The 19,369-nt window shown below is 45.8% G+C and overlaps 2 protein-coding genes across 3 annotated transcripts; one reads left to right on the top strand and one right to left on the bottom strand.

Annotated features, from left to right (window-relative positions):
• The first annotated feature begins 361 nt into the window (after positions 1–361).
• LOC144728624 (splicing factor U2AF 26 kDa subunit-like) lies at positions 362–11,547 on the top strand. Its single transcript, XM_078608177.1, has 8 exons — positions 362–490; positions 3,600–3,687; positions 5,098–5,164; positions 6,524–6,573; positions 7,773–7,871; positions 8,794–8,927; positions 9,166–9,261; positions 10,054–11,547. Exons 1-8 carry the CDS (start codon positions 447–449, stop codon positions 10,163–10,165), a joined length of 690 nt encoding a protein of 229 aa, XP_078464303.1. The 5' UTR covers positions 362–446; the 3' UTR covers positions 10,166–11,547.
• LOC144728626 (uncharacterized) lies at positions 11,312–18,138 on the bottom strand. 2 transcript variants are annotated; one of them, XM_078608178.1, is made up of 4 exons: positions 17,919–18,138; positions 15,505–15,576; positions 14,317–14,449; positions 11,312–11,874 (listed from the first exon to the last, which is right to left on the bottom strand). In XM_078608178.1, exons 1-4 carry the CDS (start codon positions 17,956–17,958, stop codon positions 11,793–11,795), a joined length of 327 nt encoding a protein of 108 aa, XP_078464304.1. In that variant the 5' UTR covers positions 17,959–18,138; the 3' UTR covers positions 11,312–11,792. The 2 variants fall into 2 exon arrangements, with proteins under 2 accessions (XP_078464304.1, XP_078464305.1); XM_078608179.1 differs by lacking the exon at positions 17,919–18,138 and adding an exon at positions 17,020–17,187.
• Positions 18,139–19,369: the final 1,231 nt, after the last annotated feature.

Raw genomic sequence — 19,369 nt, 5'->3', positions numbered from 1 at the left:
GGGGGGGGTGGGGAGGATTAGTTGGGGGGGTGGGGGGAGGGTTGGTTGGGGGGGGTGGGGGGAGGGTTGGTTGGGGGGGGGTGGGGGGAGGGTTGGTTGAGGGGGTGGGGGGAGGGTTGGTTGGGGGGGTGGGGGGAGGGTTGGTTGAGGGGGTGGGGGGGAGGGTTGGTTGGGGTGGGGTTGGGGGGAGGTTTGGTTGGGGGGTTGGGGGGGGTGGGGGGAGGGTTGGGGGGGTGGGAGGGTTGGTTGGAGGGGTTAGGGGGGCATACTCGCTAGTGTACGGTAATCACGTCGCGTTCCTCATTGGGGTGGGGTTGGGGGGAGGGGTTAGGGGGGCATACTCGCTAGTGTACGGTAATCACGTCGCGTTCCTCATTAGCATAACATCGCGAGACTTGGTGGCCACGCCCCCCCCAAGGAGTGCGCGCGGTGGTCTCTCGCCCAACATGGCGGAGTACCTGGCGTCCATCTTCGGCACGGAGAAAGACAAGTAAGTAGTGGCGCCTTCACGAGGTTCTCTCGTCTCCCTCGCTCGGGGCTGTCGCGGCGGAGCGGGCGGGCGAGCGGTCGGTCGCTGTCGGTGGTGAGCGGCTGCCCTCGGCGCGGCAAAGGCCTCGAGCGTGGTGGCGCTCCCCACCACCCCACCATGGCTAGCCTAGCGTAGGCCCAGGCGGCATTCAGTGAATTCAGTTGTGAATATTACGATGATTATTGTTGTTGTTACGAATTGTGGCTGTACTGCAGTAAATCCCCGGGTTGTCCAAAGTCTCGGTGGTGTGCGCGTGCGATACGGAGCCGTCTTTGCAATGGGCGATGTTACGCCACACACACGTGTAGCTGGATTTGCTATCTTGTCGGTCGCCGGTTCCATTTCATCTCCCGATGGGGAAGCTATAAACTAAATCTCCGTACACGCCACGTAGCACTATAATTGCGTGCAGAATATTTCGTGGAGACCACGCGTGGTTTGGCAAAGTGCGTGGTTACTCTCGCCTCGAGCAAAGACGTATCAGGCCAGCGTGGAAGTAAAGTCAATTGTGTTGTCGCTTAAACACGTGGCGCCTTTCTGGCACAAACATCTGCCACCCAAAGCGAAAATTAGTTGAGTGCAAATACCACAAGGCCTCTCTTGAGCTCCCTTCAGTGGAGGCTGCGCTTGCAGCAGGCGCGTGAGCAAACAATTGCACCGAATGTAATAACACCGCATTGTGCCGGTTGTCAGATTTCAAAGGCTATGCATGGTTGAGCCTTGAACGAATATGAATAAGGCTACGCACAGTTGCGCAAACAAATATATCATGTAGCTACAGGTCTATGTAATGGGCAGTAGAGGGCAGTGAACTCTATCGTACTGTACCATTTTGTCTGGCGTTCGCAAACCCTCACTTGCCAGCGTGGCGAAGTCTGGTCAAATATATCCCGCATGTCCGACGCAGCGTGGGGAGGCCTTCATGCAGCAGTGAAGTTGACATAAGGGTTGTAAATGTACAAATAAAAAATCGGGGTGGCCTTCATGCAGCAGTGAAGTTGACATAAGAGTTGTAAAAATCGTCCAAACCATGACCGTTATTAATGTATTAAACAAAAATATTACTCCAGTCAAAGTGTTTCCTCAAAATTGTGGGGCGTTGCTAATCTGTTTAGTCTCAGATTATTCGTATAATAGTGAATACACGTTTCTAATTGCGGAAAAGTCTTCGAAATAATAACCAGTATTGATATCACAAAGTGGCATTTTATTTCATTGACCGCAAAAGGTTGATTCAAGTCTGCTCTCGAATACGATTTGACCTTAAAGATTCTGATTGTGAGCCAAGTGCCTACTAACACCGCTCCACCTGAACGAATATTAATTGTAACATAACATGTACATATTCAGCCCTTTTGTTTACGTCGTGCAGATTGTGGAGGTTATATTGGCATACTCAACTCTCAGTACGGATTGAAGGCAGGGAGCAAATATATAGTACGTTACTGCACAATGGATTTTTTTCTGTACTTTAATCTGCTGTTCACGTAGCCCCCGAGTCCCAATCGTAGTCATGATGGTGAATTATCTAAAAACAATCTGGGCGCAACACTACTCAGCTTTCGAGATTGGGCGAATTCTGTGTGATTTGGTCTTAGACAGCACAACTACGTTGAAATAAAAATACCTTGTAAGACATATCAGTAAATAATGTAGGCTTCCCACAGAGTTGTGTTATTCTAATTGATTGTATTCTGGGTTGAATCAACCACCAACTGGGATTTGAACTCAATACCTCCAAATTGTCACATCCTGTTCTTTGGGTCTTTCGGTAAAGTCACGTAGATAGGTTCAAATAAAACAACAAAAAACTACAACGTTTCGAACGCAACTGAAGACGACCGCTTGTGTTGCGATTTAAACGTAGTTTGTTGTTATTTTCTTGGAACCTATCTACGTGACTTTACCGAAAGACCCAAAGAATATAAATTTCTGCAGTCAAGAAAGCCTTAAGTTAAGATGTGTCACATACAGCTACTCGCAGTGCCTTCCAGCTGGACACTTTAATACAGTTTGAAGACGATTGAGCCAGATGGGTTGATTTTAGGGTTCTCCTGACAATAATCCGTTTAAGTCGCCTGTAATTGTAGCCCAATGCTACAGGTGGCACATGGCGTCAGGATGTGATGCGGGGCATAAACGACCGGGCCGTCTCAGATTGCCGTGTTGGTAACCTGAAGAGGGGTTTCTCGTGTTTCTTTGTCGTGTGCCACTTTGCTTTGTGTCAAGCACAGCGTTGTACGTGCCGCCAAGTGTGTGCGCGCGTGCGATTTCACGGCCAAGCCATTACACTTCGCTTTATGTTGTAGGCCGACCCTCTGCCCATGTCGTGGTCTTTGTTCTCGTGTCATAGTTTGCTTGACATTTCAAGTGCAAATGTTCACCTTATTTGCACGCTATCGGTTCACTGTGTTCTGTTTGAACTAGCGGTGTTAATTTGAATTAAACAAATTGGCGATATTGCATTGGCACTGGTGCTTAATCACAATTAAGACAAACTCTTGACACCTACCTCAATAACACTGGCCTTTCCTTCATTTCACAAACGATGCAGTGCACTTAATTATTTCATTTTCTGATGAAGTACGTGTGTACATCATCAGTTTTCCTTCCGATTCCGTTCAGATGACATACGTGTACGTCATTGGAACGGAACCAGAAGAAAAACTGAAATAAAATAACTTTATTGGTACCGAGACTCCCACAAGGCCATGCGGGAAGGTGTGTTGTGGCACAGTTTGGCGCCATCTATCATAGAGTACGTGCAGGTTGCTACAGTTCTCTGCGGTGAGCATGGCGCTATGCCTCTCTAAATAAAATTAACGCTCAACTGCTTGCGCGTTCGTGAGATTCGACGGTGAACAGGACCCACCCTGCAACTTGCAGTTGTCTCGAAATGAGTAAGGGTTAAGACGGGTATTTGCACTCCATGGCCAGCACTGTGTACACTAACGCACGGATTGCTATTCCACTGTGAAGCCCTTGATGGCTTACGACCGCCCATTTCTGAAAACTGCTTTGCCCCTGTGTATTTTAGTCCACTTTTCTCAGCTGTGACGTCTCTTCTCAGGGTCAACTGCTCCTTCTACTTCAAGATCGGTGCCTGTCGGCATGGTGACCGCTGCTCACGCCTGCACAACAAACCGACCTTCAGTCAGGTTGGACTGGCACAAGCGACTCAAGCTATTTGGTCGTGCTTTTTAACTGCGCTTGATTTAGTGTGTAAAGTGTTGCCAGTGTACGTAATCTTAATTTGATTACTTTATTAACATCGATTCCGACACTCTTGTTACGTGCATCAAATTGTAGATGTATTAATTTATTTATTTGTGAAGATCTTGCTTATTACAGAGAAACCCATCTTATCTGTGCTTATAAGAAGGACAACTATAGGTGGATACTGTTATTGGTGTTTATCCATGTAGTTTAGTACTTTTATCCACGCGAATTATTGCCGATTAACTTTTATAATGGGATGCATTGGCTGCCACTTCCTGGTCGTGCTCGTTGGAGCACAGGTTGAATGACCTTTGGGAAATTCCAGGATCAGATTAAAGTAAAATTTGAGAAAAGTTTGGAACAATTTAATACGGCAGATAATGGGAAGAACGGGTCATGGAGTGGATAAGAGAATGTTTAGTTTATATGCTAATGTTACATTGAGGTTAATGAAACAAAAAAACTCCTACACAGATAAGGTAAAATATAAATGAAATTACAATATGATTTATAAATCTGAAACTTGATCTCAAACTGTGACATATAATTGAATCGTGTGGCCGGTGGATTATTATATGACTAATATATAAAACACCAGGCAACCATTCATGTAACGCCACACTATGTTGAAGATTAGTACCTCCAATTAGCATGGTTGACTACATACGATGCGAAAGAAGTTCTACATGCATGATATGTATACAGGTAGTCCTCTACTTACGATGGAGATGCGTTACGATGACCCCATCGTAAGTAAAAAATATCGTAAGTCGAAGATGGCCTAGCCTACCCAGGAGTCTTAAAGAATGGTGATAATTTAGCAAAATAGAGCAATTTACAGTACCGGACTGTATCGAATCATATACTGTATGTATTATGAATTACAATACTGTATTGCACAGTAAAATGTAAAGTAAAAAAAAACAAGGTAAATTCTTAGCCTACCTATATGAACTGCAATTTAATAGAAAGTCTCTTCAGGAAACAATCCTATCTGCACCACACAAGGCGGGAGATGTGTACATCCCGGCAGCGTCCCAACGTACTGTATCGTACAATTTTGTCGTATCGCCATTGTAAGATCGAAATATCGTAAGTCGGACGATCGGAACTCGGACTATCTGTATATACCAAACCCACCCTGTGGTTTATCTGCTTTAAAAAAATGCTGTTGAAAACATTGATACAGAATGGCAGTAGGCTGACTGACCTCCAGTTAAATGTTACTCTATGTATTTCTTGACAAAACACCCCTCATCTCTCACGTTTTTCTATGCAATGATGTTAATTGTGCAGTGTATGATGACTACGTGTTGTACTAATTGTCATGAGGTGACCCTGTGCAACAGACCATCTGCCTGCTGAACCTGTACCAGAACCCACAGAATGTGGCCCAGACGGCCAACGGGACAACCTGTAAGTACTGCGTCACCGGGGCCTGTACATTTTCAGCGTCGGGGCCCACATTTCGAGACGCACTTGTTTCAACACATCTACACATGATAACCAGTGCAGGGAATTACCAAAGTGTGCCACCTGCTGTGATGTAAATAATGTTTCAGGGTATTTCAGGTTGGCAAGCATATTGTAAATTCCTCTTGATATGCAAATTATTTTGTCAAGGCGCTCTTCCCCCCTCCATTCCAGCTTAAATAGTCGCTCCAAGCGTGGGGTGTGTCATTCAGACTCTGTCTTCTCGACAGACCTGTTCTCCACCTGAGGACGGCTGCTTGCGTTGTGGCCGAAACGTCGTGAGAATTATTTTATTATGTTTTATTATTATTATTTCCATTTTACGTGACTTTATCGAAAGAACCAAGAAGAAGCATATTGTAGTTTGTGTGCTGGGGCCGAGTGATGGGCACCAGAAGGCAGTTGCAGAAAAATAGATTTTTGCTCTGTAGGTCTATGCCCAAACATCTATGCACACTCCACCTTTACCATCCTTCACTGGTCATGTATGGCCCAATAACCCTGAAAACCCTTGAGGCCTTCATCCAGCAGTTGCTTGACAAAGGACTTCACCCACATCCTTTCATATTTTTATTTCCCACATGTGAGAAATGGATGAATGGTATTGGAGTAATTATAGAACATGAGTAAATGATATTGGATAGTAAAATAAATGATACAAAAGAAATGTACGCCCTCTTCTGGACACAACTTTTCCAGTTCTCTTTTAAAATTGGCAAATAGAGGTTGGGTCGTGGACATTGAAGTGTTGTGTTTTGAGCCGCCTTAACACTACCACCCTGAGGCAGACATGCTCATTGCATCTTTACGAACGCATGGACTCCATCATCAGAGCAGAATCGCAATTACTCTCGGAAGAAAACACGTGGAAAGAATCTGTATTTTTCAAGTTTTGCAAACGTGATTGTTATTATTATTGTTATGCTTGTTTAACCAGAAAAGCCTCCGTGAGTCTCAACTCTTTTTCAGGTTGATCCTGCCAAACTTTCGCAGTGGCGATAATCGCTATGCGTAAACGAATTTAGTTATTCGGGGGGTAAAATGAAAAAAAAATTGCGCCATGACACCGACATAAAATTTCTAGCTTTCGTGATGACATCACGGCGTGTTTAACGTTCACCGTTAAGCAGACTGCGCGTATATTTTTGCGGTTAGTACTTCCCCCAGTAATAACCGTGATGGCCATTGGATTGCAACCATGAACCTCAACAACGCACTACAGCTGGGCCATATCGCCGCCCCCTTGTGGGGATTGCATCCCTTTGACACGCGTTTGACACGAGCATGTGACATCTGCTGCAGGTATGATCAGCGATGTCGAGATGCAGCAGCATTATGACGACTTCTTCGAGGTCAGTGAGTTTGCATTTAACTGCGCGTGTGTGTGTGCGCGCGCGATCTACACTTCACGTGGCCTTAATGTGCGCATAACCTGACACAAGTGCCATGGTGACGTCAGCGCCACTTAGTGTTGTACAACTTAAGCATCTTTATTTAGACTGGAGGAATCCGATGAGCTATGAAGCCCTTTTTCACAGATGTCCAGTATGAGCAGGTCAGCAAGTTACAACAGCAAGCAATACAAACAAATGATAGGGAGTGGAAAATCTAGTAATGAATCATAAAGAAATAATGCGTTGATTAATTATATAAGTCCGATTTATCAAGATTTGGAAAGGCAGCAAAAACAACAACAAAACCAGACCACACCAAGATAAACACACAGCCCCTCAATATAAAGGTACATTAACATTGAAGTATAGACACACAGCAATGATCACATTGCCAAATGTTTAAGTAAGCATATAGCTATGGAGGCCTTGCGGTAAACCATATCCATAAGTGACAGTTACCATGCGTATTCCAGCATTTACATGAGCCAAAGGTGCATTAGTTGTCGCTGTTGTATGGGTTTGTAGTCATTTGCAACATTTTGTTGAAAATACTGGCATTGTGTACACAGCTGTCCTGTGATTGTAGTTCCTCCCAGAACAAATTGGAAGGTAAATGCCTCAAGCGCATTACTAGAGATTGTTTTAATAGTCGTTATACTATCATATTACATTGTATTTCATTTTATTTTGTGTAGTACGGTATCATTATCAATAATTTTTTTGAAACAAAAGCCCTCCAACACATTTGTTTTATGATTACGTATGCTAATGACCTTACATATACAGTGGATAAAAAAATATGAATCATTGTCTGAAATAAAATTAAAGCCTGCATAAACAAAGCGATACAGCTCAAGTCATTGTGTGCATGAGGATAATGTAACAATGCTTTGTTAATGCCTTTAATATCTTACTGGGTTTGGCGATTTGTTCCAATTGCACCTGCACAGACCGTAGCCAGGGCATGCATATAGGCCGTCTCTTGTGGATGCACGCTGCCTTGCTGTCCAATTTAATGTATGTACTCGCGAAATGCGTACAATTGGGCATTGCGCGAACGGGTGTGTTGGCGAGTTCAGTAGCCGGCGTATGCGTGCTGCGTTGTGGTCGAGGAGCGGCTCAACGTCATTGTTGCTAATGCCTCCCACCACCGACAGGAGGTGTTTGTGGAGCTGGAGGAGAAGTACGGAGAGATTGAGGAGATGAACGTCTGCGACAACTTGGGAGATCACCTGGTCGGAAACGTCTACATCAAGGTGAGCTCTTCGCCTGCGCAGTGCCACGTAAAGGCGTCGCTCGGCATACCACTGCACGACACGCTGCCACCCACACCGGCTGGCCATTGCCATTGCTCTGAGGAGTGTCTTAGGCTGATGCTTACTTTATTGAATACTGTAATAACACAAAGGTATTGTTGTTGCTCGTGGCCAAATTATGCAGACTACATCCGTTCTTGTCACGTCTGCGAAGCTAACTAGAGTTGATCCTGGGTAATGCTTGGATGGGCTGGGCGACCACCATGCACCAACAGGTTTCCATAGGGCTACGAGGCTTACACTGGGCAGCAGAGAGGGCAGTGCATGTGACTCTGTGCAACAAAGATCAGAGGGCACGTACAGTTGGAGCCAGACAAACACAGACATATGATCAAACAAAGGGAGGAAAACAAATACACCACAAACATGACACACCAAGGTTGATATAGGGCACGGCACAGACTCGCTAATGATTTGCGTAATGTTTTCAAAATCACTCGGAATGTGCCCGATCTTGGAAGGGAAGCATCATTGTTAGTACTCGGATGGGTCATCGCTGTGCACGGCAAATTGTTATGGGTTGTAGAGCTTTGTGATGGGAAGCAAAGGCCAGTGCAACTAAAATAATTGTTCTACTTTACTTCTTGGCTGCCACGTCTATCCTTCCTGTCTTGGCTAACTTCCACCGACCAGTGGGGTTAAAGTATGGTCACAGATAACCACCATGTCTGCATGGTGTGGGGAGGCCCTCATTCAGCAGTACATTGTCTTTAGGAATGCCATAAACACGTTAGAATTAATACGTTATTACAATACATTTGAAATAATATCTCGCAGAATTATGGTTACTTGACAAAAGTGGTTATGGGCAAAGTTACCAATTTGTGTGTGGCCGTCTGTGCTTGTGTGTGGCCATTCGTAGTTCCACTCTGAGGAGGATGCAGAAAAGGCCGTCAATGACCTCAACAACCGTTGGTTCAACGGGCAGCCCATCCAGGCTGAGCTCTCTCCCGTCACCGACTTCCGGGAGGCCTGTTGCCGCCAGTACGAGATGGGGTGAGTCGCACCTGCAGACTCTCCCATATTGGAACTCGCTGCGAAAGCCTTTTAGTCGTCGTACTTATGTTGCCCGTCTTTTACCTGTTTTTAGTTTTTGCGTTACTTATTTTGACTTATTCTCAAATGTAACCATGTGTGACTGAGCCACAATCGTTGCTGTGAGCTCTGAAATGTCCTTGACCGTGTTATCTAATGGACTTTTGTTCCCCCGCCTGCTTGTTTTTGGTATCTGTAGGGAGTGCACACGTGGAGGCTTTTGCAACTTCATGCACCTCAAGCCCATCTCTCGCGAGCTGCGTCGGGAACTGTATGGACGTGGCAAGCGCAAGCGGTAATTACCAACGCGATCTACAAGCACATGTTTTGTTCCAATGAGCGTTTGTGTACTTGAAAGAACAGAGTGATTTCCCGATGCTAAATTCTACAAATACTTGTGCAGTCGTTCAGATGAGGGCCTGCCAACACCGTGCAGGTTGTGACGCTTATTTGACTGTTTTTCACGCTGGTCACTGTTCGGGTTTGTGAAGATGCTGGGTCATGGATGTGGGAGCATACACTTCATCACTTCTCTCTGCTGCCCATTACCTAGCTTGGCAGCTTATAACAACCTCGTGTGCATTGTTTAATGCATGGTCACCCATCCAAGGACTGTAGGCTCAAGCTCCCAAAATCTGACTCATTCTGGGTAATTTTGGCCTTGGTTCCAATTGCAACAATTTGGGGACTTGCAAAGTTTAACTATAAAGACGCTATCGTAGCTGAAACATAAGTGGCAGAGTTGGGCAAGATGACTAGAGAATAAATGTTAATTTCTGCATTGTGTGGTCTGTATATCCTAAAAATAGCTGTGAACTGAGAATGCATTTGAAACTGGAAACTATTTTGTTCCAATAGAGCAGGCGCTAACAGCTGGTGCAGTTAAATCCAGTTAATGACCAATGCTTTGAGATAAATCTGAATGCAGCCATTAAGTATGTACCTTCGCAACTCAAACCACCAAAATGTGCGTAACCTACCACATACCTGGTTGGGTAACTTTGATGAAAAAACTAGCAAAAAGAATGTGTTTGTAGTGGACGGGCGGCAGATAAGCATTGGTGTGCGTGCGTGCGCGCGTGTACAGACGCCGTTCCCGGTCACGCTCGCGGGAACGTCGTCGCTCTCGCTCCAAGGAACGGCGCCCGGACCGCAGCCGTGAGAGACGTCGTTCCAAGGAGCGCGCCGGCCGCTTCTGAAGCAGTGGCTTCCTTGCCTCTCCCCTCCCCTTCTTTAGCTCCCTCCCTCTCTCGCTTGCTGGCTCCCTTCCTCACCCCATCCCTCACTCCTTTTATCCCTCGCTCTCTTTCTTGCCTCCTTCCTCACTCCCACAATCGCTCCCTCCCAGAGGTCCCAAACGGCTTTTGATTCCTTACCTGTACCCGGTCGCACCAGGGTCGCAATCGGGTACCCGTACCCTACCCGATACCCGGCTACCCGTACCTGGCCGGGTATCGGGTAGGGTACGGGGATGGGTACCCGATTGCGACCTCTGGGACGAAGCCATGTTGCAGGCGCGGGTGGGTTGATTCTAGGAACTTGAATTGTGAGAAGAGACAAGACGTTGGGAAATGAGTGACAAACGGTTACTCACCAGTGACTCACGGCCTACCCGTACCCGGCCGCATCAGGGTCGCAAACGGGTACCCGTACCCGGCCGGGTACGGGTAGACGGGTATCGGGTAGGGTACGGGTATCGGGTACCCGATTGCGACCTCTGCTTCCTCCCTCACTCACTCCCATGCTTCCTCCCTCTCGTAGCCTTCCTTGCTCACCTCCCTCCCTCACTCATTCCGCCCCCTCCCCCCCAACTCGCTCCCTTGTTTGTTTACGAGAGAGCAGATTTTACGTAAACTACCAGGGCTGCAAAGGGCTTCTGTCTGCACGTGCACACTCACTCGCAAGCACGACAGCCCGCAAGGCAATTTCTGTACAAATACGAGCATTATACATGCCGCTCCCCACGTGAGCATCCGTTTTTACCGATACCATCTTCACACCACGCATGCGTGCACACAATTTCCGAGGCCGATCTTGAAGGTTGCAGATTTAACTCAAGGTTGCACCAAAGAAAGTTTGGCTGACTTAACTTGGGTCCCTTTGGCTCCCAGCGGCCGGTTGCAGTGGCCGACCTGCAGTGTTGTGTAACGCAAGTTAATTTGTATTCATCGCGAATGAAACAGTTTAACCTTGACTTCAAACCTGCAGTCTTGTTAATTTAAAATGTTGAGTCATACCCCAGCAGTTCGTGTGTGTTGCGTGTTAAACAGTCTAACATGTAGCGTCTGTGTAAGTTGCACTGCGTTGTAGGATTTCATTATAAAATCATAAAAGACCAAAAAAACTGACTGTTTTCCTCTTTTTATTTGCCATTAGGCGAACGTCGCGTGTGTTGTTAATTTTGTATCTGGAGTAATCCACGAATAAAGGCCCATTTGGTGCCGTATGGTTTCCGTCTTAAGTGGATCTATAGCATGATTTCAAGTGTAGTGTGCATTGAAGGATAGAAACCAATAGCAAGACATTTTACGCATGTACGTTCTCCGAATGAATGATAACTGCAATAAAACGGATGATTATATGGGTTATGTATGTTGAACTTATTTCGCACAGTACATAGCCAAACGTGCTAATCGGAGGTGGGGGGGGGACAAACAAAAAAACAAGTAGTTTCAAAGAAATGAGTTTTAAATATAGATTTAAAATTTTATATAAGCGAACGATTCCATGGAAAAGAAACCACAATTTCAACTGCAATAATTTTCAAGTTTCCCATAGTTGGGCCTTTTAAGCCTGGATAACTTGTAAGGCCGCCTCTTGTAATTTTCAGAGGCAATTTGTGGTCTTGATGTCTTCTATCATGTTCAGGACCATGTTCACGGACTGACGCCCCATCATGTACGTCTGACTGAAACACAGGTGCACAGAATCACGCCATTCGTTACCGATGTGGGTCTTCCTAGTTGAGGACATTGATTGAAAGTGCTTGAACTATACAACAACATCTATTGACAAAAGAATAGAATATGCATGTAGGATTTTTAGGATAAAAAATTGCTACGATATTGATTTCCACCATTATAAAACTGTTAATATTTTTTTTGGAGGGCTCGAAAAAGGAGGCTGTGGTCTCACAAACCTGCATTAATCCAGCCCTGGTCACAGCACACATTACAAGCTGTGAAGTTTCAGTGTTTAGATAACACTGGTATTGAGATAAAGTGCAAAGCTGTGTTAGCAGAACACAGCTGTTTGGCGCAGTGTTCGCTGTTAGGTTGTGATGTCGTGAAAGGAGTCGTCCACAAGATGTTATGTCGGTTGCCACGTGGCCCTTGGGAACTTCCCCTCAGTGCATGCTACTCTCTGGGCCCACTTTTTTGAGCCCTTGCCCTTTCTGAATTTCAAATTAAGTTTGATTTGTGACATGGATGGCCCCGTTTAGCCAGTTACCCAGTTATTTGTTACAACGGGGGATCCGTGGCGCGTGAGCACAGCAGCAGCAATAAAATGACACATCAATGTTGCAGAAAATGAGTACGGGGTGCTTAAGGGAGATTTACACAATTGTTAACGAGGTGTTTTAATGGTCGTAAAGGAAACGAGTGAATCAAAAACCAAACTGCTCATTGAATGAGAGCAAAGGTGCCAGAAAAAAAGTTAGGTACAAATTGCAAGTAAGCTCCGTTTTGCTTTTTTAAGGGAAATAAAAGAGGGGAAGTGCAGTGGGGGGGGGGGGGGACCAAGCTGTGGGTGAGGGACAAGGGGATTTGTCATTAACGTGGTGCGGCAGCGCGTAAGGACACTACCGGTGTTTTAGCAGGTGGAATTGTGAGTCGGAATGAGGAGGCGCTTCTGAGGCCATGGGAGGGAGAGGGTCTAAATGATGTGGGTAATTCATCTTCTTGGTTCTTTCGGTAAAGTCACGTAGAATGGAAATAATAAAATAATACAAATCTAACATAATAAAATGATTTTATGTTTAAAATGATTTTATTATGTTTTATTTTTATTACTTTATTATTTCCATTCTACGTGACTTTACCGAAAGAATCAAGAAGATGAATCCCTGCAGTCACGAAAGCTTGAAATCGAAAGATATGGGTAATTGTTGGATTTTTTTAACAGGACCTTTAGGATGAAGATAGCCCAATGGTGGCCTCCCCAGATATCCAGGGGACAGATTTGAGTTCATGTTTTGGTTGCCATGGTGAGTTCGATAGGGGGAGGGGGGGGGGTCAAGGGGCAACACGGAGAGAGCGGAGTGGAACAGTTAAGTGAGACGTTTTAATGAGATTCAGAATTTAGGCGGTAGGTGGTGTTACAAAAATCAAGTATGCGCAGGATGGTGGCTTTATTTCGACGGATAACTGGACAGCATTGGTTTCTGTATAGGAATCCAATGTTGGGTTTCATCTTATTGGCCATGTGGTCAATGTGGTTCTTGAAAGACCGTTTTGAGTCCAGGATAGAGCCGAGAGAGTTTAAGTTATCAACCTGCTCAGTAAGGTGCGAGTCCAGAGCCGCAACGTACATTGGTGGTGAGACATCCATAGAATAACATAACTTTCGTCTTTTTAGAGATGAGGAACAGTTTTAGGGCGTTGTATGTTGATATTGAAGGTTATCGAAGTCCTCTTGTTGATGCCCTTATAACTCCTCTATGGAATTTCCGGTGACCAGAGCTTTGTGGGTCTTAAAGTTTGTGACGTTCCCCAGACAAAACCCCAGATTATAAGAGAGATCTCAAATTCAAACAAAGGAGGTTATCGCATTCTAGATTTGAAGCTTTCGTGACTGCAAGAATTCATACTCTCAGGTTTTTTCGGTAAAGTCACGTAGGTAAAAAATAAATAATAGAAATATAATAATAATGACTATTTCTATTATTTTTCCTATTATTTTTGTTATTTATTTTTTACCTACGTGACTTTACCGAAAAAACCTAAGAGTGTGAGGTTATCGCAGGCTGCTGCGATTCAAGTTACAATTCAACGTCGCCAAAGAGGTTTTTTTTTTAATAGCGCTCTAAATTAATGGAAACATTTTTAATTTAGAAGGAAAGTCCACTGAAAGTGGGGGGGGGGGGGATTAATATGTAAATGGTTTGCCCCACATTGAGTTCGGTAACAGCGTAATGGACGGTCATCTGATGCCCTCTATGGTACTATCATCAGAGTGGCACTTGCAAAAATTATTGTGTAACGCTCATGAACCTGACTGCATTTAAAGTGTCTGGTTATGTATGTACTGTATGCGTGTTGAACTTCTTTCGCACCGTACGTAGCCAACCGTGCTAATCAGAGGTGCGGGATGGAGGCTTTTCCCGTCAGGAGTCAAAGCAGTTACTCACTGAAGCTTCTCTACCACGGGAGACTCGAAGATGCCCGTGATCACACGCAGGACCCCCTCCTCGATGGAGCGAAAGCCTGCCTTCACAGTCTTCCTCAGTGCCTCTTGGTTTAGGGGCAGTTTGGCTGCCATGCCTAGGGTGGGAGAGGAACGGAGAGGGGTGAAGGAAGCTGATAAGGTTTTGTGGGGGCTGTGGTTGAGACAATGTGAAGTTTAAACAAGCAGCCACAATTTTGATACTTTTTTTTTTCTTTGTAGGGGGTTAGGCCACAATGATCGGCCACATTTGTGTCGTAAATACCATCCGCCACACGACACAGCCAAACTTTGAATTGTCACGTGTACAAGCATGTCGCGCGCTAAGAATGACACGCAACCAAATTATGATCGAAATAAGGCCGCAATGATCCGGCCAATCGTCGACTCAGCCTCAAATGAGTGCACGGCAGCGATGTGTAAACATGTGTAAACATCGCCATAATGCTGGCTCACCCACCCCCTCGTGTGCCGTGCGGCCGTCAGAGGTGCTCATCACACATCACTTGCCCCAACAGTCCGTTGTGGCCATACGGGTGATCTTTGTCTTTGTACACACAAATCGCATAAGCACAGCTAACGGTGCGTTTAAACTTCAACATGTCAACTACCCATATTAATTATCCACAATAAAGATTTGAATAACGGTCAATTGTCGTCTACACATATCAACGTACGTGCATGAGTGAGTGGTATTGTCCAAACATCTCAATTTGGAGCCACTTGAAGATGACTCTCGAGACCTCAGCGAGGCCACGTCCTGGGTAAATAATTGGCGTACGTAGTCGCTGTCATGTTCTGTTTCTTTCAATTGTTATAATTATTCACGTTTGTGTGGAAGCAACTGTTCAATCACACCTCTGTTTGGGAGATTATCCTTAAATCGGCGTTATAATTGCACAGTATATCTTAATTATATAGTACTGTCGATGGAAGCATAATTATTTATACATTCCTGTGCATTTATGAATTTAATTAAAACACATTTTTTTTTACCATTAATCTAATGGTAATAAAGCCAAAGTTTTTTTTTACTGAAACTTCGTATATCTAATATTCGCATACAGACACTTCGTACATCTAATATTCGCATATCGAGGCATTTACTTTATAAGATAGACGGATGACTGAGGCTAAGCAGTCCAGTACTCACCTGTAGTCAAAAAGCAAAACAGCAGCACGGCGAAGACCTCTGCTCGTGCCATGACTTCTCTGTTGCAATCACCTGAAAATAAACCACAGTAGGTTCCGAGCAGATGGCATCAAAACCAGATGACTCCCTGTCTCTTGTCATAAGCATCTGTGGTGCGCTGTGGTGGTGGCGGCGTATTATGCACGTAGTGGCCCTTAATCCAGCACTGTGGATGATGGCACGATTGATGCGAATCTCCCTAACCGGTGGGCATTGAGGTGCCATACCCCGGGTCTTTCCAGCAGACGGCAGTACAGCAAACACTCTACCCCACACGTTTGTCTTTGTGCACACACATCGCATAAGCACAGCAATGAAGTCCACCTTCCGCTAATGGTGCGTTTTAACTTCAACACGTGAACTACCCATATTAATTATCCACAATAAAGGTTTGAATAACGGTCAATTGTAGTTTGTGTGGGATAGAGTGTTTAAAACAGAATTTTATTTTGTTTATTTTACCAGGTATGACCCGCTGAGCTACGGAGCTCTTTTCAGAAGCGACCTGGTCATCACAAATGACAGCTCGACGAAGTGGCTTTATATCACGTGGACATTTATATTTCACCTGAAGACGATTACTTGTGTTGCGATCGAAACTTCGTGATTTTTTTTATTTTTCTATCTATTTTTCTATCTACTGTATAGCAGCCAAATACTCGAAACGAACCTTGATTATAAATGTGGAGGCAAAGCACCAGAGGACCCGGAGAAAAATCTACGCGACCACGGGGAGAGAGAGAGCCACGCAAACTCCAAATATACAGCAGGCGTCAGGGTCGGGATCGGGATCGAACCCACGCCCTCTTGTATACCAGGCGAGGTAGTTAACATCTCGCCAAACGTGGCGGCCCTCGCGTCAGTTTTTTGTCCGAGTGCTCCAAGTTCCCTCCCGCCACCCCTCCCCGTATATAAACGCACATTGATTGAGCGATAGCACCTTAATATATAGAGGACGGCAGAGCTTGGGCAATTGCTGGTGCCGGCTCACTGCGTGGCTGCCGTCCTGCTTGTCTGTGGTTCCTCCGAGCGCCTCTTGAGTCGTTCTCTCCCCCACGAGAGTGAGCGAAAACTGTGTGGCTGCGTGTTACACGTTGCATTTTATTGAGTACGCTTTATTGCATTGATAGGTTTTTTTTTAATAACCAAAATCACTCATATCATTCATCAGATCTCGATGCCATAGTGGCTAGATGTTAAATACCTCGCCTGGTATGCAAGAGTGCGTGGGTTCAATCCCGACCTTGACGCCTGCTGTATATTTGGAGTTTGCGTGCCTCTAACTCTCCCCTTGGTCGCGTGGATTATTCTCCGGGTCCTCCAGTTTTTCCCTCCACAATTTGAATCAACATCCACGCGTTCGGAGTATTTCGCTGCTATAAAATGCCACGTGTTGATAAGCTACTTCGTTGGGCTATCATTTGTGTGGCCTGGTCGCTTCGGAAAAAAATATCTGCATATCTCAGCGGGCCTTACCTTGTCATGTGCCTGGTCTCTTCGTATATTCGAAGCGAACGGGATTTGATCCTGGATGGTAATGCTTTGATGGGCGACCACCATGCACAAACAGGTTGCCATATGTCTGTGAGGTTTACACTGTGGGCAGCAGAAAAAAGCAGCGTGCCCTGTGCAACAAAGATCAATGGACACGCACAGTTGGAGCCAGACACGCAGACATATGGCCAAACAAAGGGAAGAAAACAGATACGCCGCAAAACTTGTGACAGACAGAGGTTAATATCGGGCACAGAGCAGAGACAGACAGAACAATCCGCATAATGTGTTCCATGCAGCCTTGGACCAAATCGCCCGGTGAGTGTGCCCGCTCACATCAGGCTGCACAGATGGGTGACCGGCATTCACATGCAGATCGGCATCTGCTGTGTTGGGCAAGCAGAGGGGCAAGTGCACCGAAGCCCATCGTGGCACTGTGTTTCTTGGCTAAGTGCGGTGCGTAAGAAGTGCAACAGACACACACCATCACCAGCCTACACCGACCAGCATGGAGAATGGACCGTGGTCAAATGACCGCCACGATCCTCAAGCATCTTCTTGGTTCTTTCGATAAAGTCACGTAGAAGGGAAATAAGAAAATAATAAAAATAAAACATAATAAAATACAATTTTCACGACGTTTCGGCCACAACGCAAGCAGCCGTCCTCAGGTGAAGAACAGGTCTGTCGGAAAGACATTCAGACGCTGTCTTTCCGACAGACCTGTCCTTGCGTTGTGGCCGAAACGTCGTGAGAATTATTTTATTATGTTTTATTTTTATTATTATATTATTTCCCTTCTACGTGACTTTACCGAAAGAACCAAGAAGATGAATCCCTGCAGTCACGAAAGCTTTAAATCGAGATCATCAAGCACTTACCAGAGAGCGTTTCCCTTGCGTTGTGACCCCCCCCCCCCATCCAAGCTCACGTGAATATAAGCCAGCTCTGGGAACGGACATTCACATCAGCCATAAGAGGTCCCGTGCCAACTAAGCAAGGATTTTGCAATTTGTGGACATTTCCGACCGAAGCTTTGAGTAAGCAAAAGAGATGCGTGCGTTGTTGTGAGTGTACAGTGTGTTTCGTGAGTGCGCTTGTGAGCGTGTGACCGCGTATGAATGCGTCTGTCTGCACACACGTGTAGGCGCATGGTTGGGTGTGTGTGTGTGCGAATGTGTAGAGCAGTGGTGCACTAACCAGTGCACCACTGCTCTGCACATTTGCGCACACGCTACGAACCCGGCCACCCGAGTTCGATTCCCACTCACGAATATTTGAACCGGTCTCGGGCCTCTGCTGGGTCGACTCTGACGAGCACCTGGTATATGTGTACGTTGAACTTCTTTCACACCGTACGTAGCCAAACGTGCTAATCGGAGGTGCGGGCCGAGGACAACAACACTAAACACAAAAATAAGTTCTAAAGAAATTAGTTTTTAATCGAGATTTTGGAGAGACACCGACGGAGGGTGATGCTGGTCACCCTACCCCCTTGAGTTCTGTGCGGCCATTCATAGGTTCTCACCAACAGCACACGACCCAACAGTCTGCTAAGGCGACACGAGATTTTTGTTTTTTTGTGCGGAGCAGTAGCAATCGTGGTTAGCACACTACGAAACCCGGCGATCCGAGTACAAGTTCCTGGCCATGGCTGACATCGGTTACAAATATATGAACTTGCTTCTTGGCCTCACAAACCCTCGGTTGACTCAGCCCTAAATGCGACATCGTTGCGTGTGTGTAGCACATCACCCCTTTCATGCCCCATGCCATCCTGAATTTGTTGCTCGTCAACAGCACTTGCCTTACTATTCTATGTAGGCTGCGCGGGGAGATCTCGGTCCAGTTGTCGTGAAAGTGCAGTGCCCCTTTTAGTCACCATACTCACTCAAGCATCGGTCAGTCAGAGCGAATGTTGAGGTGCACTCGTGACAAACGTGTACATCCGCCAACACTTCATGTCATTTATTTACCAGGAAAGCCCGAGTCTCAAGACTCATTTACAGGAGGCTCCTGCCAAGTGTGGCAGTACCTGGTGACAATTTATATTTGGCTTTACTCAAGTCAGGGCAATTTATCATAATTTGGAGTGTAACGGCGGGACAAATATCCTACCAAAAAAAACTTCATTCGATGTTTCACGTCCACTATAAAGCAGACGGCGTGTATTGTTTTGGCTAATATACCCGGCAGTATTTTCCAGGGCGGCCACTGGGTTCGACCAGGGAACATCTGTACACAAGGGGGAGATGGGGGGGAGGAGGTTGGCAAACGGACGACCGCTCAGCCATGGCACGGCTCCAATCACGTAGGCAAGTCCCTTACAGTG

Source organism: Lampetra planeri, chromosome 29 (genome assembly GCF_965212315.1).
Source record: "Lampetra planeri chromosome 29, kcLamPlan1.2.h2, whole genome shotgun sequence".
Classification (NCBI taxonomy): Eukaryota; Metazoa; Chordata; class Hyperoartia; order Petromyzontiformes; family Petromyzontidae; genus Lampetra; species Lampetra planeri.
Note: the sequence above shows the minus strand (reverse complement) of the source record. Positions and strands in the feature narration are given on the sequence as shown.